The sequence below is a fragment of the Haliaeetus leucocephalus genome, unplaced genomic scaffold (assembly GCF_000737465.1).
Source record: "Haliaeetus leucocephalus isolate CR32 unplaced genomic scaffold, Haliaeetus_leucocephalus-4.0 Scaffold0, whole genome shotgun sequence".
NCBI lineage: Eukaryota > Metazoa > Chordata > Aves > Accipitriformes > Accipitridae > Haliaeetus > Haliaeetus leucocephalus.
Genome location: NW_010972436.1, coordinates 775,059 through 800,684, shown reverse-complemented (window position 1 = coordinate 800,684; position 25,626 = coordinate 775,059). Strand labels below are relative to the sequence as shown.

Here is a 25,626-nt window from a genome sequence, read left to right as displayed (position 1 = left end):
TGTGTGTTTTTTCCCTCAGCTTTCACAGCCAGCTGTAAGCATTGATGGGCAGGTATCCAACCCCCCATCCACCAGCAGCACAGAGGTGAACTCTCAGCAGACTGTTCCAGAGCAGCAGCAGCCACCCTTGCAGGAAGTGAAAATGGATATTAAAACAGATGAAGGGGAACCAGAACAAACAGAGCTGCAAATGGAAGAGAAATCTGAGGTGAGATTGTCGGCCAGTTGTTGGGTAGAGTATCTTTATCTAGTGCTGCTAGATGCTTTCTGTTTCCATGCAAGCCATTCCTTCCAGAGTTCAATGAGAGCTGTAGGTGCTGCCTCCTGCTGCTATTTTGATTGTTGTCTTCCTCTACTTCTTCCTAAAGAAGGGTCTCTGTTTTCTGGTGAGATGGTGGTAGAAGCCAGTGGCCCCAGAGAGGACTGTGATAATGTGTGCAGCTGTGAGGTTTTTTGGTAAATGCCAATGTAAGAGGGCACTCAAGTCAGTCCTTCAGATGTTATTGGCAGCTGTTAAATGTTAAAACAGCAGATATTGGGATGAGAGAAAATGGCCTCAAGTTGTGCCAGGGGAGGTTTAGATTGGATATTAGGAAAAATTTCTTCACCAGAAGGGTTATCAAGCATTGGAACAGGCTGCCCAGGGAAGCGGTGGAGTCGCCATCCCTGGAGGTATTTAAAAGTCATGTAGATGTGGTACTTAGGGACGTGGTTTAGTGGTGGACTTGGGAGTGTTAGGTTTACGGTTGGACTCGATCTTAAAGGTCTTTTCCAACCTAAATGATTTTGTGATTCTATGTACATGATGGGCTGCTTTACTGGGCTCTGACAACTTGTCACTGAGGAGAGCTATAAGCGTGGCTGCCGGTAGTGTCATCGTAGCAGCCCCAGTATATGAGAGACTGTCAGACCTGCCTGAAGAGCTCGATAAGTACCTGTGTGTCTACTTGCAGCTCAGAATGGTTAGCAGCTCATCATTGCTACTACTGTAGCATTTAAAGATGCATTCTAGCACATCTGCTCAAGTTTTAGGCAACTTTTGACTACAAAGTAGATACCCTTAATCCTAGGAAAGAGTGGTGATCAGGATGGCAGACAGGTTTAAAGGACAGAAACGTGGATGGGTGACTTCACAGGACACTAAGTGACAGGCTCCAAACTACTTTCCAGGTTAAAGTAGAACCAGTCGTGGAGGAATGTAAACCAGACCCAATGGAGCAAGAAGAGAAGAAATCTGAAGTGAAGACTGAAGTACCAGAGGGGGAAGAAAGACCTACTACTCCAGCTACTCAGTCTTCTCCAGCAGCTGGGCAGTCTAAGAAAAAAAGTAAGCAGGAACACTGTTTTGACTGAAATTCACTGAATCTCCCTTTAGAAATCTTTGTGGGGGAAAAACCCAAGCTGTTTTCACTGATACTCAGTAGGTTTATATGGATTCTTCTTTGTGGCTTTTGGACAAAAATATCTAGTAATACATGTGCTTGTAACTGGCTCTAGGCAAGTTCTTTAAGACTTTAGTATTAGACATTAAGCTTTAGTAAAATTGTCAATACAGTAGAGATTTGAAATACACTTCAGTTACAGACAAGTTTTTTTCTTGGGACCTCAGAGAGGGGCTGTATCTGGAAAGTAAACTGGCTCTATTAAATTTAGCGGTGTCTTCCTATGATAAAAACAAGATTCTCTTTAATATTTTGGCCATCTCTTTGTGTCCAGGTGATCATTTTAATATTCTTCACGGAATTCAGTGTTGCAGAGGGTAAAGAAGCCATGCCAAGTACCTTAAACCCATTGTCTGTAGTCTTTTCCACAGACCTCACATTTTCCAGCAGGTTTCTTCCTTACAGTTGGTTCTGCTATCTTTCTAATGTTGATTGTTTTTCAAAGTTTTCAAGCCAGAAGAGTTGCGGCAAGCGCTTATGCCAACACTGGAGGCACTTTACCGTCAGGATCCAGAGTCTCTTCCATTTCGACAGCCTGTGGATCCCCAGCTACTAGGAATTCCTGTGAGTGTCTTGGCAAGATACTTTCCTGGCTTCAATTTAAAACTACTGTATTATGACACACCTGTTTGAGAACAGCTTAAGTTTATCATGTTAACATTTTTATATTGATGCATTAGGCAGTGGAACATACAATGTCTGACGTAGGAAAGTTTGGGGTTTTTTTCAAAAGTTTGTTCAGTTCTGTGTTCCTTTTGATAAGTAAGCGGGTGTCCCATACACTGAAGTGATTACCAACAGATCCCCAGTGCTGTGTGGGCTTTTTGTGGATGTTGCTTCATGTTGTGATGCTTCTATTGCTGAATTCCATAGGTGTTCCCCATCATATATAAAACTTGGCTGAATATGTGGGAAAATAAGTAGATCAAGGCCACTTTAAAAAAAAAATCCATCAATGGTTATTAATCTGTTAAAAGCAAGGAAGAGACTATTCAAGTTAGAGTTTTTGCTTAGGTCAAATTTTCTGCTTGTTTTAGAATTGTCTTCAGAAGACATTACTATCCTTCAGGGATCTGTGTTTTAAACTCTCTGGACTACCCACACAAGTTTACTATTTATACACAAATATGTAGACATAAAAGTCCTACTTGGGTGCTTTGGGCAACATTTTTTGCCTGAAAGGTTTTTTTGTTTGGTTTTGGCGTGGTTTTTTTTTAGGATAGATACTACAAAAATTCAAGGCCTGCTGTATTGTAAGCAGGCATAAATATTGTTAATATGCTTTAACAAGCTCTCAATTGGCTGTCATATTCTCCACTTTTTTAGGAGAAGTGGTCCCATAACTGATGGGGGGGGGGGTGGAAAAGGCATTCTTTAGAGGAGACATGATATCTTTTATCATCTAGTAAAGTTATTTCTTTTTGTTTATTAGGTTGTGTGGTCTACTAAAAACAGTTGCTTTCTATTAATGCTCTTGTGTATATCCTCAGATTGCAGTGGCTGCAAAACCATTGCCATTTCCTACTTTCTGTAATAATTGTTTTGCTGACTAAAATTAGAGTGGCTTCATTTCATCAGGAGCAGAAGAGCAATAGAGCCTGAGAAATAAAGGAATGATGAAAAGAAAGCACTGGGGAGTGATATGGTATTACTTGGAGATTTCATTGTATGTGACAAGCGGTTTGACAATGAAGTCAGAGGAACCTGTTTTTCTTGATGTACTGCAGAAGAATTTATATGCTGAGAATGCACATGCTGTCATGTCACAACATAGTTCTGTAGTAGTGTTTTGATACACTGTGTATTCTTGCAGGATTATTTTGACATAGTGAAGAACCCCATGGACCTTTCTACTATCAAGAGGAAGCTAGACACAGGACAGTATCAGGAACCGTGGCAATATGTAGATGACATCTGGCTCATGTTCAATAATGCCTGGCTGTATAACCGCAAAACATCTCGGGTATATAAGTACTGTTCCAAACTGGCAGAGGTGTTTGAGCAAGAAATTGACCCAGTTATGCAAAGTCTTGGTTATTGCTGTGGAAGAAAGGTAAGAAAATAAGTATTTCTAGTCCACTGCTTGCTTCCTGGTATTGAAGGGGGAAAAATACAACAGTTGCAGTTGTTAGCAGTTACAGTGTGTCAAAAAGTTTTAAAGTTTACCAGGATTTAGCAACCCTGAGTAATCTGATTTTGAGATTTTTATGGATCTTCTAATTCTATCTAGTGCTTAAATTGTCTATTTGTATATAAGCCATTGGGGAGAAAAAGTTGGTAACTGAAGGCTTATTTTGATTAGGGCAAACCCGTTTGCTATTGCAAATTAAAAAGATGTGGTTGTTACTGCAGAAGAAGTGCTCGCTATTTCACTGTATATTGAGACTGTGTATTTCATTTCCATTGTCTTGTTTTGATATGCTTTCCATCTTTGGAGAAGAGCTAACTTGAGAATAACAGTCCACTGAACGTTTTTTATGACTAACACTTTGTACCTTTGCTGTACTGTGTGATCTGTGCACAGAATAAGGTGGAAATGATCATTGTCTGGGTCACGCTTGCTTCCCATGGAGAGCAAGTGAAACCATGTATGAGTACTAAGACAACCCATTCCTCTTTGCAGTTGGAGTTCTCACCACAGACTTTGTGTTGCTATGGCAAACAGCTGTGCACAATCCCTCGAGATGCCACTTACTACAGTTACCAGAACAGGTAAGGAAAACTCACTTGGTGCACTTTTGTGCATGCTGCAATCAATCTGTTAAAGGCGTGCATGCATTTACATATACACCCTCTTTACATGTGTACTCCTTTGTGTTTTAAGATAAAAATTTGCTGGAAGTGCCCTTGAATAGTTTACCTTGTGTGTTAATGATTTCTTTCAGCAAAAGTTCACTGCAGCCTTTGCTCTTCCTCTCTTGTTTGCAGAAATGTGATGTTTTACTAAATTTTTATCCTGCGGTTAATTAAATCTTCAGTTATCTACAAATCATATATACAAGTCTGTTGTCTTTGCTTCCTACTATACAGCAGTATTTTTCATGCAGAACACTGAGTAAACTATGCAGCAAGTATATTAATGCTAATAATACATATTATACTCGTCAAGTCTTTGTTTTTCTCATGATGTTAACACTGAAGAGCAAACTTTTGTGATGCAAATCTTCATTGGAAGATCTGTGTACTGACATATTCAGTAGATTAATGCTTGCTTTTTCTCCCAAAGTTTCCTTAAGGGAGTTGTCTTGCAGTAGCTGTCAGCAGCTCTGTAAAGTATTGTCACTTCTACAGCTCTTTTGAATAATTTTTTTTTTACTTGGGGTTTATTAAAGGATTTAAACGTATTTGGCTTCTGAAAGAAGGTTTCTTGCTAGGCATCTCTTTGGAAGCGAGGCAGGAAGAAGCAGGGAAATAGGTGCTTGAAGACTCCCATATCCCCTCGCCTGTCACCAGAATGCACCTGTTGGAGCAGAGGGCTGGTTATCTCCAAACTATGTCATCTCCATCAATTTAGTTCCTGCGCTCCATTCTTTCCAACGCCTTAAACAAACAAAATAAAAAAACTGGGAACAACAAAAACACTAAAGCTTTTACCTGAAAGCCAGGAAGATTTTCTAAGAATTGCATTTTTCTTAAGCACCTGGTCAGGTGAAAACAACCAAAGAGCTACAGGAGTTACATCTTGACCTTCTTAGGCTTCATAAGGGTTTATAGCAATGAATAGAGGTTTTTAGGAGTGAAGAAGTAGAAAATAAGCTTATAGTATCCCATAACTGTTGTAGTTTTAGACTTGTATAGTGTTAGAGCTTTTCATATCGTGTCAGTATCTTCTGCTTACATTTATCTATGTGCAAGTGCTAGATGGACTAAAAGACTACTATTCAAAAATCTGACATGCTTTACATGTTTTCAAACATTAGAAGGGAATGTTTGCACTATTAACAGGTGCACAGGTGTGACTTGTAAATTATTTACACATATACATATATATCTATAGACTGAAATGTACAATTCCAGAAGCACTGTTCTCTGTATTATCTCAGATGAAAACTGGGAAAGAGGGTTAAGAGACCTGTCTTTTTAGTGTAACAACTGCTATAGTGTTGGTTTGTGTGGCTTTATTATAAACTTGTTTGAATTTTCTTTTATTTATTTTTAGATGTCTTGTGCACTCAATTAACATGCCTTAGTAATGGAGAGGCCACAGTTCTAGAACATTTTTGAGGGCTGGGGTAGAATCTTGAATTAATCACTATTTTATTCAAGTATAAATGAAATCTTTCTCTGTAATCCTTGCTGTATTTGATGCCTGGACTGTTGTACACTCAAACTGGGCTATGGCAGAATTATATCAATGTACAGCATTATGTGTGTAGTTAATGTTAGGTATTTAGTTAACATACAGTTTGACAGTTCTATAATTAATGTCTGTAAGATTTTTGAGGACAGATTTTATTGTTCTTGAAGCTTATGATGTTTAGCTTTCCCTTTCAACTGGGAGAGAATCCTGTGGCCTTTCAGCATTTATACATTTAAGATGGAAGACTATCCCTCTTCCATTGATCTCCTGCAGATTCTCCTGCAGATCCTCCTGCCAACAGAACTGCTGTGCTGATGTACAAGTCAGAGTAGCAGTTCTTCCTTCCTGCTGTTCTTTCCCCTTTCTCATTTTAATTCTTTGCTGTACGTGGCATGGATTATTAAAATGAAGAGGGTATGGGTATGCTAAAATGGAATACTCTTGTTTAATTTGCTTTAATCATTTGCTGCTTGTGAACCCATTTGAGAGATTTAATGCTAATCTGTGCTTTGCCTTGGCTTTCTGCTTTGTGTTGTCTTGTCCTGCTTCTATGTTTTTGGTTTTGTCCTGCAAACCCCCATTTCTTTGTTTGTTCGTGTGTGTGTTATTTTTTTATTTCTCCTTTGTGCTTGTCATTGTCTGCACTTGGCTTTGATTGCGCAAAAAAAAAAACCCCAAAAACAAACAAAAAAAACCAAACCAACCAAACACAATGTGGGGCCCATAAATCTGCATCATTGAATATCCTTGTCGCCGTTGATGACCTGCTCTCTGCTCCTGTCCCTTCCTTGGCCTGCTGTGATTGGTGGCTCCGTTGCTTGACTTGGGCTGTGTTGTGTGGACGGAGCAGTTCACCCAAATATGGCCTTCTTGCTGACAGGTATCATTTCTGTGAGAAGTGCTTCAATGAAATCCAAGGGGAGAGCGTTTCTCTGGGAGATGACCCATCACAACCTCAAACGTGAGTTATTTGTGTTTGCTTGGGCTGTGCATTCATAAGCTGTATTATGGTCTATAGAGTTTTCTCAAAGAGAAGGAGTTTAGTTTTAGGTAACCCTTGCTGTTTGTAGGCCAGTGGAAGGTGGACCAGATACTCTTCAAAAAGCCCGGACTTGTGCTGTAGATTTTTTTTTTTTCTTTAAAATCTGCACTGACTGAACTATAGTGTAAAATAAGCACTTAGTGCTTAAAATTGTAACTATACCAATAGAGGGGAAAGAAGAGAATTGCTTTTTTGGGGGGGGGGGGGGGGGGGGGGGGAAGTATTCTACTGCAGAAAAATAACGATGCATGCCTGCAGGCAGGTAGGTGACAAACATAATTTGAAATAGTCAAATGTACCATTCTGTTTATAGACTGGCTATGCTATTAAACTTGTATTCAACTTCAGATTGTTTTTCATCCAAATCAGAAGTAGGGAACTTCCTTTTGCCATACAAATATTTTGCTGTCGGAGTGCCATCTGCTTATGTGTGCAGTTGTTGAGGAGATCACAATAAAAGGCAGTGTGTGAATTTAGTTGCCTTTTCCATGCTGGTGGCAAACTGTTGGGACAGTCTTTCGTTCTGCTGTACCCTCCTCACACCTTCCCCCAAAAAATCTTGAAACAGAATTTTGGGAGACTAAGGAAGCCCTTGAGGGACAAATGAGTGCCAAGCAGTTACTTTTTGAGCTGCTGAAGAAAGCTCTTTGGGGGAGGGCATTGCAGGAACACTGGGGATAGAAGCAAGTGAGGAACTTGGGAAAGTCTGAAGCCAGGGGGAGAGTTGTCAAAGTTGGTCATGGGACGAACTGAGTTAACTTTCACTGGAAGTAGAAGTCGTCTTTAGTGCATGTTAGCAATTCCTGGTTGCACTGATGGATGTATCTAGAACAGTAGTGAAACAATCCATTGGGGCTTGGGAAGATGTAAGAGTACCTCTGCCTTTCTGTAAGGAAAAAGGAAGAAATAATGTTCGTATGTTGGTCAGTACAATGGGCCATGTCCCTGAGGATAGTATGGTTTACTACTCTAGTATAAGCAAAGACCCAAAGTGTAATCAATATTGTCCAGTTTTGTTAATAGGAGATGTGGCATATGAAGTACTTACGTATGAGAGAAGCAAGTATCTATATACGTGTAAATCTGTGTATAAATAAACATCAAATAAATTCATGTTTATATATAAATTTTTGTTTAGCTGCTACGAGAGTACAGTCTTTCTCATACGTGTAAGTTGGAATGGTTTGCTACAAACCTGTGAGTCAGGGTAGAAGGCAGCATAGAGTGCTTTTGATTTTTACACTAGATTTGGAAACACAGATGCTGGGTACAATTTTTTTTTCCAATAATGAAAACAATCAAAAGCGCTTTGAACACAAGCGATGGTAAGAAGGTACTTTCTCTCTTTCTCAGAGAGGCATGTACTGATCTTCTCACGTTACACAGCACCCTCTTCGGGGTAAATTCTCAGAGATCTAGGTATTGTATGATTGTTCTGGACTATTTTGAACCAGATTGGTGTAAAAGATACCTGGGACCTCACTGTCAAAAAGATGGAATTTCTAGCCTTGCAAATGCTGTGGAGAAGCTAAAGATAGTGCAGGGTAATGGCTGGGCTGGGGTTGCAGGGTTTGGAAGCTGAAATTTATCCTTTGACGTTAATCTAGGAGGAGGGCTAGGGGAATCTGGTATAAGATAACCTACCTTTCTCAGTAATCAAAGATAATTTGAATTCTCTGCCTTCAGACTGTCAGAGAGGCATATCCAGTGGTCCTTTCACTGTGAAATACTGATCAGACTGGCCCAGAACTTGATTGTCAGCAAGTTTTATAATTTATCCTTTAGTAAAACTGAATAAGGGATCAATGTGGTTCTCTACAAGCTATTGTCCCATAGAAAAGAATGTTTTCCATGGGCAGAGTTAAGGGTGGCATGTACTTTAGTTGTCTGTCACTTTTGTGAAATGCAACTCCTTTCCCTGCAGTGCCAGTGAATGTTTAAAAAAATCTGCTTGCAAGTTTTGTCTTGATGGATGGATGTGTGTGGTATGGCATGAATGTATGTTGTCCTGTGTTAAAACTGAGTTTTATTGCCTGTTTCTCCATAGCACGATAAACAAAGAACAGTTTTCAAAAAGGAAAAATGATACACTGGACCCTGAACTGTAAGTAATGCTGTCACACTTTGAATGTTCCTCATTTCATCGTAATTATTTTGTAAAAGACATGTCGTTCATTCACTATCAGTAAGCAGTATATCTGGCATTCTGTGCTGAGAACCCAAACCACCACAGCTGTACTTGAGAAATACATAACGTTGAATGTGTGGGCTGAAATTATTGCATTTTGTTGTCTTGAATGTGGATTCAACAGAAAGATGAATGCAGATAACTCTGCTTTGGAACCCTGTTGTGGCAAATGCTCAAGTCTCAGGACTGATTTGAGTCATTTGGCAGTAGCTCTTTTGGTGCTGTTGGCTTTTCTAGTTGTCGTATTTTACAGGCAGCTGTAGTAGAAGGAAAAGTTGTTAAATTTCAACCAGCCAGTTCTTCTGCACTGCTCTGGAAGCAGAATTGTAGACATTCAGTAGAGTTATGATGGTGACTCAGCTGCTTTTCTTCGTGTTCCTGAGGGGTTTTTTGAAGCCACTTTACATGGTCCTGCATTATACACCTATGCTGCTACTCTGCAAACATTATCTTCATTCTCAAATGAATGAGCAAAAAGGATTTGTATTCTTCCTACACCATCCTTCTAAGGGCATAAGGGTCAGCCAGTTGTTCTTTTGTTTTACAAGGGCTGTGGGAAGGAGAGAATAGTAACTTGATTCATAAATTCTCTTTGCCTCTGTTACAGTGAAGATACTGCCTAGTGCTAGAATACAAGCCTAACTTAACAGTATGATACCATATGCTCTACATAAATGACAGCTATTCATTCAAAGTCTCAGACTCTTATGAATAGACATATTCAAAAGGAGTCAGATTGTCCTGATACATGAAGCAACCTTAGGTATTTTGGAGAATTATATTCACCAATATGTGTGAAGTAGATCACATCACTTACCTCAGTTGTCCTTAAACCTCTGCTAGTCTTCTGAAAGTGACTTTCATACTGCTTGTATTTTCTTCCTTCTCACCTTTCTGCAGTATATTTGCAATGTACCCCAGGCTTCAAGCATAGTGGGGCAACTAACAGCCAACTGTTTCTCCTGGTTCTTCACTTCTGACACCTGTGAATCCATTTTCTTCTCTTCATTATAGCAACAAGCAGTTTACAGATTTTACTGTTAGAAGGGCTTCACTTTAAAAAATGAGTGAAGTGGATGGCAGTAAGGCAAGGAAACGGTAATAATAATGTGTCCCTGACTTGAGCTGACATTCTTAATTGATTCTGGATGCTGTTCTCAGCATAGATGTGACCTCTATGTTAAATAGGCTCAAGAGCCTAAGTGCTAGAACTCCTCTAATAAAATATTACAAAATATACAAGCAAGTAATGATACTACTAACCTTGCTTCCCTTACCCCTTTTTTTCCTTCTACAGATTTGTTGAATGTATAGAGTGTGGAAGAAAAATGCACCAGATTTGTGTTCTTCATAATGAGATAATCTGGCCTTCTGGGTGAGGAATTTCTCCTTCTTAAGTAGAGGGTATATGATAGATTTACTAGAGTTAATGCATAAACTTCCTTATACTGGTTATATTTAAAAGAGTGTCTAATGGCAGAATTTGAACTCCCACCTGAAAAGTTTACAGAAACTATAGGGTAACATTGAATGTAGACATCATATCTTACTGTGTTATGTGTGAAGTTGTTTCTAATCTTAAATGTTTCTAACATTCCTTTCAGCCTTATGTTTCAGCCTTTTATGTTTAAAGATACTAGTCCTTCGTGAGAAGATGTTTTTAGTTCTGGTAACAATTTCATAGTGATCTATTTTCTGTACAAGTCATATTGCTTTGTCATCTTCAAAAAATTTTGTAACTACAGAATTAAACAGGTGAGGTCAGTTTTTTGACCTCGGTTATCAGATTAAATCTGAAAAACAATCTTAGCTTTCTTTAGATACTCCATGGTTCTTGATCAACATACTGGTTTTCTTCTGATTGCTTTAAAAGCTTTTTAAAGAAGCTGATAAATTATATGCAGATAAAGCTCTGTAAGAGCTTAAATGTTCCCTTTTTTGACAAGATAGCTATGACTTACCATTCTGTTGTCCCATCCACATTGCTGCAGAATAGGGTAGATGTCCTGTAACTGAGGAAGAATCTGCCCATCATTTCATGCTACAGTGTACTTGGGCGTTTAGAAAAAAATCAGCCTTTTGCTTTATGTATTGCAGTATCTCATCTTCATCAGAGACAGCAGTTTGAGACTATTTGTTCCAAGAATACTTTAAGCCAAAATTGTTAGACCGGCAAGTGGAGACCCCGTTTCCTGGGCTTGCGGGTGGTGACGTGGGTGACTGACAGGAGGTGCACCCCCTGGAGCTTAGATCCTTCTCTGCAGCTCTGAAACAGTTGGGCCGTTTCTGCTGGCACTGTTCTTTGTGCTGTCTTTTATTTAAAATTTCAGCTAAGGTATTTTCCAGACCAGATAAGATCTGGTGAAAGATTTTGCTTCTAATGGTGTGATGCTAAGGAACTTTATGGTCTGACTTGGGGTGGTTTTTCACGTTCTCCTATTTTTGCTTCAGCTTTGTCTGTGATGGCTGCCTAAAGAAAACAGGACGAACCAGGAAAGAGAACAAATTCTCTGCTAAAAGTAAGATTCTGACACTTGCACCAATAAATCTTAAATAATTAAAGAATGGGGAAGGGGTCAGTTTTATGCTCGTTTTGCACTTATTTCAGTTTTTTTGAGTTAAAGGATACTTTTGATCAGTTCTGTGATGTTCAGAATGTTTGCATTCACAGGTGTTGTTGGTTAATAGTCTGTTGTAGAGGGTCAATGTACTGTTTTAGAGCACTGCTAATGCAAGACACACATCCTTTTATCTCAATGGCAGTATTAATAGCGTTGGGAAATAGTTGCTGTGTGACTGCAGTCTAACTTAAACTTACAATAAAATGTTCAAGTCACCGTGACTACTGCTGCTCTTAAAAGCTTTGATGGAGGTAAAGGTTGCATCACCTGGTGACAAAACTCTGTATAGACATTTCCTCTTGATCAAGGCAGTTGATTTGAAGGCAGTGTAGGAGGAAATCTGTGCAGTCATTGTCCATCTGTTCTAAAGACAAAATAAGTTCCTCAGAAGCTTCTTAGGTTGGTGCACTTCTTACAGATAGTGAGTATTTACATTTCTGCTAAAAAACAAAACCAAAAAACTCAGCCAGCCAATAGCATCAAGGTTCAGCAAACCATTCAATGACTCGTTTCAGCATCTGAATGTTTTTCCAAAATCAAAACTCCCTAGATTCACCAAGAATACAGGAAGAACACAAGGGTTCTTTCACAGTTTTTATCAGTTTTTGTTTCTAGCAACCTGTATGTATTGCATACTTAATGTAGTATAGTGATGCTTTACTGAAAGGTGTCAGATTGGAAAAATTAAAAGCTGATTGGCAGATATGTAACTCTACCAGAAGTAATGCACAGCAGTGAGGCAAGCCCTGTTACACCAGAAGCCTTAAACTCCTTTTCAGCTCTAGGTTTTTGTCAGCTAATGTTACGCTTGTACATCTTTTGTATGAAGATTGTTTGAAAATGAGAAATTTCTAAACTAACTACATTACTTGCAGATACAGTTGTATTTACTTGTTCTTTCCATTATTGAAATACATTCTTCTGGTAAGTGGAGAGACTAACTTGGCTAATGTGGCTATACTTCCAAATGCAACGTCTGCTCTTGAAGCTATGTCTGAGAGCAGTGTTTTGTAATCCAGTTTAAGTAATTAATAGCTTCTAGTCAGGAGGAGCCTTAATTGTGATTGACTTTTAAGACAGATAGAAATTGGGCTGAAATACATATTTTCTTCATTTAAATAACGTATAAATCACACACGTGCCTGCAGGTGAAAAGCAGCTCACCCCATCTAGAAGTGTTAGTGTTTAAAGATAAAGCTTTAATTTATGATAACATCCTGCATGCATTAAAAGTCACTTTTCATTTAACATGTGAATAATCACATTTGAACAGTTCAGGTTTTTTATGTATTTAGAGCTTTATTTTTCTCCTGCAGGGTTACCCGCTACAAGACTTGGTACCTTCTTGGAGAACAGAGTCAATGATTTCCTAAGACGACAGAATCACCCTGAGGCAGGAGAGGTTACAGTTAGGGTGGTACACGCATCTGACAAAACTGTCGAAGTAAAACCAGGAATGAAAGCAAGGTATGTTCTTTCCATTTCTAATTTTTCTTTCTTTTGGGCGAGGTGGAAGCTATTTGAATATACTTGTATGCTGCTATTTTGAAAAAAGACTGTTGTATTCAAAACCTCACCACTGACCATTTCTTGACAAACAGATGTTACAGCAGCATATTAATTAGTTGTGATGAGCATCATCTTTTTCATAGTAAAAAGTGGATGCCTTGTATTTGAGTAGTCTGTGAGCATTTAGCTTTAAAATGGCACTAAAATTACACTTAGAGCAGCCTTCATTATTGTGGCCTTTACCTAGTGACATGTATTCTCCAACATGTGAATATATTTGGTATTCCTCTTTACTCTCTGTAATCTGCAGGTTTGTAGACAGTGGAGAGATGGCTGAGTCTTTCCCTTACCGAACAAAAGCGCTTTTTGCCTTTGAGGAGATTGATGGTGTAGACTTGTGCTTCTTTGGGATGCATGTACAGGAGTATGGCTCAGACTGCCCTCCACCCAATCAAAGGTGAGGAGCTGCGTGAAAGTTTATTTTATTTTGGTACCGTCTCAGTTCAGTGAACCTTCCAAAGTGCTGTATAGAGCTTCAGTGTTGTACATGTGAAGACTCAGTGCTGTTAGCTTCTAGAAACAAAGTCGCTTCTGTAGAGCATATGGCAGGTAGAGTTGCTTCTTACTGGGGATGCTGGCTGGCAGACAGTGTTGCTGCAAGGATCAGTTGTCAGTATTCTCAAGGAAGGGATTGGATAGTTTTAGAGAGATGAGGCTAGGATCAAAAGAAAGCTGAGTTTCTAGAGGTAAATTAGCATCAGAGGCTTTGAAGATTGCTGTTGTATTGGATGCTTCAGATGTATAAAACAATGTGAATAAACTTGTAGAACTACTTTGAAATCTCTGCTTCTCATCATGCCTTTTTTGGTTTTTTTAGGCGAGTGTATATATCTTACCTTGACAGTGTTCATTTCTTCCGGCCTAAATGCTTGAGGACTGCTGTCTATCACGAAATACTAATTGGATATCTAGAATATGTCAAGAAACTAGGGTAAGTCTGTTTTAATATTTTCTTCTGTGCAGCATTTGTGCTAGGTAGTTCTTATTGCAAATGAAATTACTACATCCTGTTGTTCAGAATATCGTGCCTAAATATCAACTGGTGATAGAATAACTTGGCAACAACTGTGCATAGTTGAAAAGGAGAAAAGACAAAAAGGGATTGCAGGCTTTTCAGGAGAGGCTTATGCTTCAGATATTTTTAGGTTTCCACGCTTACGTAGAACTTCCTTAAGTCTAAGTAGAAAAAGTGAGCCTTTTTATCTGGACCATAAAAATTTTGCTGGCCTTGTTGTTAGTGCCATCCTTGTGTAATGCCACTGCTTTAATCGGGTCATTCCTTTAGGCAGGCAAGTAAGTTCTTACCCATCTTTGAAGGAGAAAGGTAAGTGTATTCTGTCTGTACTGATTAACTCTTAACAGCTGTGTAAGGCCACGAAGAATTCTCTTACAGAATGAGTGGTTGAAATTGTGAGAAACTGAAAAGTTAGAGAAAGAGGAGAGTACTTGGGACAGCACAAAAGAGAACACGGAACAACTGAAGAAATGAGAAGGGTGGAAATTAAATGACCATGATTGCTGAAGTAGAAAAGGCAGTGAAATAAACATCAAATCTATTGTCAAAGTACCTGCTGTAGCTTGGCAGAGTTATTCATGAAGAAATTGTTGGGGACTATGTTTAGAGCAGTTGCATGGAGAAAAATTAGGGGAGGTGGGTGGTACTGTCTTCAGTACCTCAGTGAGATGATACATTCCTTAGTACTTCAAAGGCATATGTTAGGCTTCTTTCTGCCTTTGTTGTGTATTTTCTAACCTGTGAGTCTGTAAAATTGCTGCATAGCGCTCAGGCCTCAGTTTTACTTAATGCTGTTTTCTGTGCTAATGGGTAACATCAGGTTCTCATTTTGGGAAAACAATATTGGTCACGCAGTATCATCTCTCCCTTCTCAGGCAGAAGGAATGACAACTGGCTGCAGTTCCCAGGGTTTGGGTAGGGTTCTGCAAAGCTGTTCCTCAACACGGCAAGGATGGTTATTTTTCTCTAACTTGAGATCTGATTATTCCTCCTACTGGAGTTCTTTTCAAAAACTAATAGAGAAGAACTGAGGATGAAGAAGTGATCGTTGTGGTATTATATTCTCTGCAGCTGCTACTATTTGGATGTCATCTGTCTTCATAGTACTTGGATTGTACAGCCAATAGCACAGGTTGACAGTGACTGTTTATTCCCAGATAGAATTGTGAAACCTTTTAAAACGGATCCTCAAAGTTAAACAGACGATTTACAGTAGAAAAGTGAATTGTGTGTTTAAGTAAATCTGTTTTTAAAATGTTGTGAGATAAGGAATTACTGCACTGACTCAAGGAGAAAGAATTCTGGCTTTTACTGCTGAAATACCTAGTCTCCATCTTTCTCTTATTAGTTAATTGGGAGGTGGCAATTGTAGGTCTATATCAGGCTTTGATTTTTATCTAGACTGGAAAATGTGCACACTTCCTCCACATATAGCACTGAATTTTTAAAAAAATAGTGAAAAGATGGTAATGCTACCACATGAATGAAGCCGGAATGAGCACTAGAATTAAAATCTTGGAGAGCTATAATTATTGTCCATCTGGTAACACCAGCCAACTTTGTGGTGGCTCCATCTCGTGGCAGAGAGGAGGTCAAGCTCTAGTGTTAATTGTCAGAGCCCGCATGTACTTTTTTTTCCTCTAATGATGCTAGGTATACTACTGGGCACATCTGGGCGTGCCCCCCTAGTGAAGGAGATGACTACATCTTCCATTGCCATCCTCCTGACCAGAAGATACCCAAACCCAAACGACTGCAAGAGTGGTACAAAAAGATGCTGGACAAATCTGTGTCAGAGCGCATTGTCCATGATTACAAGGTTTGTTAAGTGTATGTTTGTATGGGGCGCGGGGGGGGGGGCAGTGACGAGTCTTGTCTTGGTTTCTTCCTTGCCTTATGCATTGTGCCTGATTCTTGGAGTTTACTGTATTAGTCTTAAGTGAATTGAGCACTAAAAATTTAGAGTTAAAATACATCCTCTTCAAAGCCTGTAGCTTCTGAAATTGTTCTAGCAAGAGATTTGAAATTATTCCTGTACTGGTTTTGGCTGGGATAGAGTTAATTTCCTTCACAGTAGCTGGTGTGGGGCTATGTTTTGGATTTGTGCTGAAGACAGTGTTGATAACACAGGCATGTTTTCCTTATTGCTGAGCAGTGCTTACACAGAGTCAAGGCCTTTTCTGCTTCTCCCACCACCCTACCAGCAAGCAGGCTGGGGGTGCACAAGGAGCTGGGAGGGGACACAGGCAGGACCGCTGTCCCAAACTGGCCAAAGGGATAACTGATGCAGTGTTAATTCTGCACTTAGAATGTGGTCTCATAAAATGCATTGAAATATTAAGCTTTCCTTTGTTTGATCTGCTGGTGCCTTTTTTTATCGCTTACTGAAAAGGTTGTCTTTACTTATGTGACTTGTAACCAAGTGTTTTGCTCTTTTTCAGGATATATTTAAGCAGGCAACGGAAGATCGTCTAACAAGTGCAAAAGAGCTACCTTACTTTGAAGGGGATTTCTGGCCTAATGTCCTAGAGGAGAGCATTAAGGAACTAGAGCAAGAAGAAGAAGAACGGAAGAGAGAAGAAAACACTAGTAATGAAAGCACAGATGTAAGAATGCTTCTGCTATTTCATAATCTAATGTAAAAGTTGTGATTACGTATGGCTAAAAAAAGAAGGGGAGGCCTAGGCACTTTGGTTAACTGGCTTTTTCACTTTTCTAGCTTCACTCTAATATCAATTTCAATTTTACATTTTATAAATTAGAGCTGTTAAAATACCACTAAGCTACATTCATATGAGCAGTGGCTGTTCATACAGCTATAAACCTAACTAATTACCGAAGTCAATTAGATTGAACCAGCTGCTAGTTGAATATTTTGCTGCTGAAATCCAATTATTATCAATGTTCATGCTGCAATCTCAGCCTGACTTGGAAGCTTTTTCCTTAAGCTTTAGCTTTTGAATAGTGGCTAAGTCTTCTCTTTCTAACTTAGGTGTTATAATACCAATCATGTTCTGAGGAAGTAAGAAGAGCGCTGTGATTTAGTAGTTAGTCTGTGTAGGGTTTTTTTAGTAGAAAGCTTTAAGGCATTGAGGATCTGAAGTACAAATTAGTGCTGAACTGTTGTTGGGCTGCTTAAACTTGCTGGTATCCTGTGCAATTTTTTTGGAGAACGTGCAACAACTGTGCTTTCACGTTCCACAAAGAACAAAAAAAGGTATGCCTATGAATTCAACAATAAATTTGAAAATGAACAGATGCAGAAATCATGCATCTGTCTATCCTTGGATCTTCAGAGCTTTTATGGAAGAGGTGGTGAATCTAGGATAAGGTTAGTAGTTTTGCTCACACAGTAGTACTTGTTAGTTAACTCTGTTTAAACACTGCTGCTTCATCACCTTATTAGATACTAGATTTTTGTTGGGGTTTAGGATTAATCTTTCTTCTAGAAGACCTTTGGATCAAAAAAGTTAGGTTTAACATTACAGCTAGAATTTGTGGATCTCCTATGCTGCTCTTTGCAATACCTCTTTTCAAGGACTTCAAATAAACCAAGTGCAAGAGTAACCTGAGAATTAGGCAACTTGATGTCAAATTTGCATTAACTAATGTCTTGCTTAGGAAGGTATTATTTAAAGTTTGTTTTCCACTTGGCATAGTTGTTAAGTTCCTATCTCTCTAATGCACCAGAAACTAGTCATGAGGAGTCACCTAGCTCCGTGTGTGAGTTTGGTCAACACTTAGTTGATCCTTCACAGCAGTTTGGCCTCAAAACTCTGCGGTGGGGGAAGCTTGCAGCATATTGCTATTTAACCTTTATTATTAAAGATAGTTTTAACTCTTCATTGACCCCATGTTTCACTTCTTGAAAATGAGGCAATAATAAACTAGTGTCAAATGAAGTGATAGCCATTCATGTTCACTGGAAATTTCCATCCTGACAAAGTTATTTTAAGCTTAGGAAAAATGCTTATTTGGATAAGAATTGCTTTGATCCTTGATCATCATATGCTGTAGTGTTTTGAGGGGCCCTCTGAGAAGCACAGAGAGGAATAAACTGTTCTTTGCTAATTGATTATAATTGAAATTAAGCTGACTCGTTTTGTTCAACTGTTGCAGGACATGACACAGGAGGAAGGTGCATACTAGAAATTACACTGCTAATGCCTTTTGGACTCAGAAGAACAGTTTCATACCAAAATCAGTTTAATGCAGTCTATTAAAAAATAAAAATCAGTCAGAGAGCTGTAACAAACTAAATCTAGGTGGATTAAGTCTTTCTTGCCTCTGGTTAGTGCAATATCAGTTGTACTTTTCAGTTATTTTTAGTTTTGAATTGCATTGGGAAGCCACCTGCTGAACCCTTTTGTGATTATCCAAGAGGTTCTTCAGTGTTCAACTATAGCAAACAGGTTTCAGTAAATAACATTTCCCTTGCACCTCCTGAACATTTATGCTTTTAATATTTTTAGAACTATGTATTGCTGATCTTGATATCTTATAGAGTGATTCTAATGGAATTAATGTTTCAGGGGACCCTTGTTAAGTGTCTTTGGAGTAAATTATTGTGAAGTGTGTTTTGTCCTGCAGTTATAGAAGATGTGTGAGTAATAAAATGTGTTGTGACTTAGATACCTGACATAAAATGCCTTTAAAAATTAATAGGTGAGCAAGGGAGACAGCAAAAATGCCAAAAAGAAGAACAATAAGAAGACAAGTAAGAACAAGAGCAGCTTGAGCCGTGGCAATAAGAAAAAGCCTGGCATGCCCAATGTGTCCAATGACCTCTCCCAAAAGCTGTACGCCACTATGGAGAAGCACAAGGAGGTAAGAGTTGATAGAATGAGAAATATGTATTTTACTCAAGTAGAGAGGTGTACAAAGCTTTGATACTTCAGAGTTGTGCCCTGTAAATTATACAGCTTTGTCTGGAGAATTGAGTGAAACACCAGACAAGTACCAGTAAGTCTGGGCACTCTTTGCTATGAGGGCATCGGGGATAAATACAACTGTGCTCGTACAGAACTTCCTAACAGTCTAGATGGTCACAACAGTTTTACTGTTACTGTTCAGTGCAGTGCTCCTTACCTAATGCTTCTGAAGAAAGTGAACCTGTGGGGCAGCCAGAGGTTTGAAATTTCCCAGTCCTGTAAGGACTGCACACTGCCCTGGCAGCACAGCATTCAAGTGTTAGTTGGTCCTGGAATTGTATGTTCTGTGTAGTGAAGTTTGGCGACCAAAACATCTTGATAAGTGCCGGCATATTAAGTCTTTCTACTTTGCAGGTCTTCTTTGTCATCCGTCTCATTGCTGGCCCTGCAGCCAACTCCCTGCCCCCCATTGTTGAGCCTGACCCACTCATTCCGTGTGACCTGATGGACGGGCGTGATGCTTTCCTAACCCTTGCTAGAGACAAGCACCTGGAGTTCTCCTCACTACGAAGGGCTCAGTGGTCAACCATGTGCATGCTGGTGGAACTGCATACCCAGAGCCAAGACCGCTTTGTTTACACCTGCAATGAGTGCAAGCATCATGTGGAGACCAGATGGCACTGCACTGTTTGTGAGGTATGCTTGGTGAAGTTTTCCCTACTTGTGTCCCTGTATCTTTGTGTCCGGAGTGCTCTTTACCTGAACTAATTTCTCAGCATTAACTGATGGAAAAAGACCTGTACAGCTCATCCTCTGGCAGTTCAGAAAGAAAGGAGAGGACACATTTTCTGTAACAAGCCATTCTACTAGTCCACTACTTGGTGTGATTTTTGTCTTTGTCCTGGTTTCAGCTGGGATAGAGTTAACTGTCTTCCTAGTAGCTGGTACAGTGCTATGTTTTGAGTTCAGTATGTGAAGAATGTTGATAACACTGATGTTTTCAGTTGTTGCTCAGTAGTGTTTAGACTAAAGTCAAGGATTTTTCAGCTTCTCATGCCCAGCCAGCGAGAAAGCTGGAGGGGCACAAGAAGTTGGCACAGGACACAGCCAGGGCACCTGACACCAAACTGGCCAACAGGGTATTCCATACCATGGGACGTCACATCTAGTACAGGAACTGGGAAGTGGGGGCAGGAAATCACCGCTCGGGGACTAGCTGGGTGTCGATCGGCGGGTGGTGAGCAATTGCCCTGTGCATCATTTGTACATTCCAATCCTTTTATTACTACTGTTGTCATTTTATTAGTGTTATCATTATTAGTTTCTTCTTTTCTGTTCTATTAAACCGTTCTTATCTCAACCCACGAGTTTTACTTCTTTTTCCCTATTTTCTCCCCCATCCCACTGGATGGCGGGGGAGTGAGTGAGCGGCTGTGTGGTTCTTAGTTGCTGGCTGGGGTTAAACCACAACAGTCTTCTACTTTCAAGCTGTGGAGAACTGCAGTAGAAATATATTTCTTGTAGTTCATTTAAGGTGCTGCTGCTTAAGCAATTGGGAACTGTAGCAACTGCTTGAGCTGTAACGATAGGATCAGCTGATTTTTCTGAAGAGCACTGAATGCTGTCTTCCTCCAGAGCCAGAAGCGTTGTGCTGCAGTATTTCTGTAAATAGGGCTCTCCATTGGTTTACTGGCATAGAGGTTTTGCTATGCTAGAAGTCATATTCCTGTACTTGGGTGATTCTTCCACTACCCTGTTGTCTCTCTGTAGAATGCTGCAAACAGCATTTTTGTCTTCAGAAGTGCTTGCAATACCAGCATGTTCGAAGATTGAGTCCAGTGGCCTGGGTCAATGCTGTGCCCTCCAGAAGCTGGACTAACCTTGATTCTGGCTTGTAACTTAAATTTTTAACCTGCTGGAAGTAAATGACTCTCAGATGCCGTTCTGAAAAGCTCTGATTAAAGTTGATGCGCCCATTTCCTTGTATATACCAGAAAATAAATTCTAAATTTCCTATGGATTAGTGAATCCTGATGAGTCAAGTCTTTTTCTTGAAGATCAATTATTGAGCCCAAACTCATGCTGTTGCTTTCACAGAATGTAAATGCTGTTCTGTTCTGTCAGCACACTCTGCTGTTTAATTTCCCTGAAAACTGAAAATGCAGATTTTGTTCTCCTTTCTTCTTTGAAAATTGGTACCTCTCCTGCCACTGTTGCCCTCTTCTTTTGAAGCAGCAGCAGATGGGCAGCTGTTTGTTCCTTGCCTTTTTCTTCTCCTTTCCTATCAGGAAAGAAAGGGATTTTTCTGGCCCAGCTGAATGATGTGCGACTTAGTAGCTCAGAGCAGACTTGTTTTTCAAGCTACTACATGTATTTGTGTAGATTTCAGACACCCTTAACACCCACGTATTTTCCCTGGCTATAATTTGGATTTATTCCTTCTCTAGTACCTCAACATGGCATGAAAGATTGACTTTTTCCCTAGAACAACAATTTCCCTGGAACAGACTGGGAGTAATTTGTTGACGTGGCATGACATTTATTTATTGTATGGAGTTTCAGGAACACCGATAACTTTTCCTTTGTTGTCTTTTCAGGATTATGACCTGTGCATCACCTGCTATAACACTAAAAACCATGACCACAAGATGGAAAAATTAGGCCTCGGTCTAGATGATGAGAGCAACAACCAGCAGACTGCAACCACCCAGAGCCCCGGTGATTCCCGCCGCCTGAGCATTCAGCGCTGTATCCAGTCTCTGGTCCATGCCTGCCAGTGTCGTAATGCCAACTGCTCGTTGCCGTCCTGTCAGAAGATGAAACGGGTTGTCCAACACACCAAAGGCTGCAAACGCAAAACCAACGGAGGGTGCCCCATCTGCAAGCAACTCATTGCTCTCTGCTGCTACCATGCGAAGCACTGCCAGGAGAACAAGTGCCCAGTGCCCTTCTGCCTCAACATTAAACACAAGCTCCGTCAGCAACAGCTTCAGCACCGCCTGCAACAGGCACAGATGCTCCGAAGGAGGATGGCGAGTATGCAGCGGACCGGTGTGGTGGGCCAGCAGCAAGGATTACCCTCGCCCACGCCGGCCACGCCAACAACTCCAACAGGCCAGCAGCCCCCAACGCCACAAACCCCACAACCCCAGCCTCCGCCCCAGCCTGCCTCGCAGCCTCAACCGGCACCTCCCAACAGTATGCCGCCCTACACCATGCCAAGAACTCAGCCCCCCAGCGCTGTGTCCCAGGGCAAGGCAGGTGGCCAGGTGACTCCTCCAACTCCACCCCAGCCACCTCAACCACCAGTTCAGGGCCCTCCTCCAGCAGCGGTGGAAATGGCCATGCAGATCCAGCGGGCAGCAGAGACCCAGCGTCAGATGGCACAGGTTCAGATATTCCAAAGGCCGATTCAGCACCAGATGCCCCAGATGCCACCTATGGGAATGAACCCTCCGCAGATAGGCAGAGGTCCCGGCGGTCACATAGATCAAGGAATGGGGCCGGCGGGAATCCAGCAGCAGCCACCGTGGGTGCAGGGGGGCCTACCCCAAGCTCAGCTGCAGCCAGGAATGCAGAGGCCATCCATGATGTCAGTAGCCCAGCCGGGTCAGCCGATGAATATGGCACCTCAGCCAGGGATGGGTCAGGTACCTGGCGCGGCTCAGCCCAAACAACCCCCTCTGCCCCAGGCGGCCTTACAAAACCTACTGCGAACTCTCAGGTCTCCCAGCTCACCCATGCAGCAGCAGCAGGTGCTTAACATCCTTCACTCCAATCCTCAGCTGCTGGCTGCGTTCATCAAGCAGCGGGCCGCCAAGTACGCGGGGTCCCAGAACCCCCAGGGGATGACGGGTCAGCCCGGCATCCCTCAGGGTCAGCCGGGCCTCCAGCCGCAGCAGGCCATGCAAGGGCAGCAAGGAGGGGTGCACCCCAACCCAGCCATGCAGAACATGAACCCCATGCAAGCCGGAGTGCAGAGGCCCAGCATGCCCCAGCAGCAGCCACAGCAGCAGCCGCAGCAGGCCATGGCTGGGATGAATCCTCAGGCGCAGCAGATGAATATGAATCACTCGGGGATGGCTCCCCAGTTCCGAGACCTCCTGATGAGACGGCACCAGATGATCGAGCAGCAGCGCCACCAGCAGCAGCAGCAGCAGGGAGCAGGACCAGCGCTGGGGCCGGGGATGGCCAACCACAACCAGTTTCAGCAGCCCCAGGGTGTCGGGTATCCCCAACAGCAGCAGCAGCAGCAACAGCAGCAGCGAATGCAGCATCACATGCAGCAGATGCAGCAAGGAAACATGGGACAAATAAGCCAGCTTCCGCAGGCGATGAGTGCGGAGACGGGAGCCAGTTTGCAGCAGGCTTTCCAGCAGAGGCTACTTCAGCAGCAGATGGGCTCCCCAGCTCAGCCCAATCCTATGAGCCCCCAACAGCACATGCTCCCCAATCAGGCCCAGTCCCCGCACCTCCAGGGCCAGCAGCTCCCTTCATCGCTCAGCAATCAAGTGCGTTCTCCGCAGCCTGTACCCTCACCGCGGCCCCAGTCCCAGCCCCCCCATTCCAGCCCGTCCCCTCGGATGCAGCCGCAGCCTTCTCCGCACCACGTCTCCCCGCAGACCAGCTCCCCACATCCAGGACTGGTAGCTGCCCAGGCCAACCCCATGGATCAAGGGCACTTTGCCAGCCCGGACCAGAGTGCAATGCTTTCCCAGCTTGCTAGCAATCCCGGCATGGCAGGCCTCCATGGTACAAGCACCACGGAACTGGGGCTCAGCTCCGAGAACTCGGACTTGAATTCAAACCTTTCACAGAGTACACTAGACATACACTAGACACATTGTAGCATTTTGGGAGCAAAAAAAAAATTAAAAAAAAAAAAAGAAAAGAAAAAAACTTATTTTCTCAAGACTTTTTGTACTGAAGACAAATTTTTTTGAATCTTTCTTAGCTAAAACAACATTTTTCCCTGGGACACATCTGAACTCTGCAGCAGTAGTTTGTGGTTTTAAAAACAAACCAACAATGAACCTGAGGGACAGTAGAGTACAAAGAATATATTTTTGTTATGGCTGGAGTCATAACCAGTCCTTTTTCTTGGTTTTTTTTTTCCTTGTGTGCGTTGGGGAGGTCAGGGGAAGAGGGTGGTCTTTTGGCTGTTCACCAAAGGATGCCCTCCTCATGCCTCCAATAGGTTTTATTTTTTTTTTTAAATTAATGAAAATATGTAATATTGATAGTTATTATTTACTGAGGCAGATGGTAAACATTTTCCCTATTCTGGTTTTTCTTCATGTCACTGCAAAAAAACACAACAAAAACAGAACAAAAAAAAAAAACCACAGGAGAACCTTTTCCTAAAACCGGAGGACAAAAGGGGTTAATGTTGCTTTAAAAATACATTACATATATAAATATATATATATAAAAATAAATACCAATCTTTTCCTCTTTGGTTGGAAATATGTCAATTCTTTGAAAAATGTAAAAAATATTAAATAACTCAGTCCCTGCCTGAAGTCTACTTTTGTCCTCCAAGAATTTTCTATACAAGAGTCTGAGCTTAAAAAAACTTCAAGTATTAAAATAATTTGTACATGTAGAGAGAAAACAACATTTTTGCAAATACACAGGGGCAGCTGCCAAATGGATGTAGTATATATATTGTGGTTTCTGTTTTCTTGAAAGAATTTTTTTTGTTATTTTTACATCTAACAAAGGAAAAAAAATAAAAAAGAGGGTAAGAAACAGTTCCAACGGGATGATTTTAACCTGAGAAAAAGTCCCTGGGGTTTCTTCTGTATGCTTGCTTTCTCTCTCCCATGCCCCTTTCCCACCCTCTTCCACTTTCTGTAAAACTTGAAAATAGAAAGCAAAAAACCCTCAAATGTTGTAAATCATGCAATTAAAGTTGATTACTTATAAATATGAACTTTCGATCACTGTATAGACTGTTAAAAATTGATTTCTTATTACCTATTGTTAAATAAACTGTGTGAGACAGACAGCCTGTTTTTAATGTTTCCCTTCTCTCCCACATGTGTTGCTTGTTCTTAAAATGGTGGGGGTAGCAGAATATATGCTACTTCAAATGTTGGGTTATTTAGACGTCGGAGAGCTATTTAATGTATATGACTGTTTTAAAATGCAAATCTCTAATAAGGGACGTGGAGTAATAATTAGTCTTCTAAATGGACACTTTTGGTACAACTCGGCATTCGCGTTTGTTCCTGGCATGTATCTTACCAAAGAAAAGAGGTCTGACCTCAACAGTTGTGCCAGTCATCTGTACCCCACCCTGCTCACACAGCCTGGGAGCAGCTGATCTTCAAAGGACCTATTTTGCATTTTGAAATGAGAACTATTGTTTGGATATGTGATATTAAAAGATCCTATTTCACTTGGAATATATTGTACACCTTTTGGCACTGACGTGTGAGCATGAGGTAAGCTTGTGTGCATGTCCCACAGAGACTGCAGCGAGACGGCGCCTGGGTGCCCTATCGCCCCGTGTTGAATCTGGTTGATCTGCCAGCCGTAGGGCATGTGGTTGGTTACTGTATATTATATATATC

At 41.1% G+C, this 25,626-nt stretch overlaps 1 protein-coding gene across 2 annotated transcripts in view; it reads left to right on the top strand.

Moving 5' to 3' along the window:
* LOC104828879 (histone acetyltransferase p300-like) overlaps positions 1-25,056 on the top strand; it is a 67,048-nt gene extending 41,992 nt beyond the window's left edge. The window contains exons 15-31 of one of the 2 annotated variants that reach the window (XM_010562901.1): positions 20-232; positions 1,171-1,327; positions 1,888-2,006; positions 3,256-3,495; positions 4,066-4,154; positions 6,623-6,703; positions 8,832-8,888; positions 10,270-10,347; positions 11,424-11,491; positions 12,910-13,060; positions 13,413-13,559; positions 13,980-14,093; positions 15,831-15,996; positions 16,619-16,783; positions 18,843-19,004; positions 19,463-19,744; positions 21,646-25,056. In XM_010562901.1, coding sequence (XP_010561203.1) covers positions 20-232; positions 1,171-1,327; positions 1,888-2,006; positions 3,256-3,495; positions 4,066-4,154; positions 6,623-6,703; positions 8,832-8,888; positions 10,270-10,347; positions 11,424-11,491; positions 12,910-13,060; positions 13,413-13,559; positions 13,980-14,093; positions 15,831-15,996; positions 16,619-16,783; positions 18,843-19,004; positions 19,463-19,744; positions 21,646-23,886 — 4,530 coding nt within the window. In that variant the 3' untranslated portion in view covers positions 23,887-25,056. The remainder of the gene's footprint in view (positions 1-19; positions 233-1,170; positions 1,328-1,887; positions 2,007-3,255; positions 3,496-4,065; positions 4,155-6,622; positions 6,704-8,831; positions 8,889-10,269; positions 10,348-11,423; positions 11,492-12,909; positions 13,061-13,412; positions 13,560-13,979; positions 14,094-15,830; positions 15,997-16,618; positions 16,784-18,842; positions 19,005-19,462; positions 19,745-21,645) is intronic. The other variant, XM_010562978.1, reaches the window with a different exon arrangement.
* The last annotated feature ends 570 nt before the right edge of the window (positions 25,057-25,626 follow it).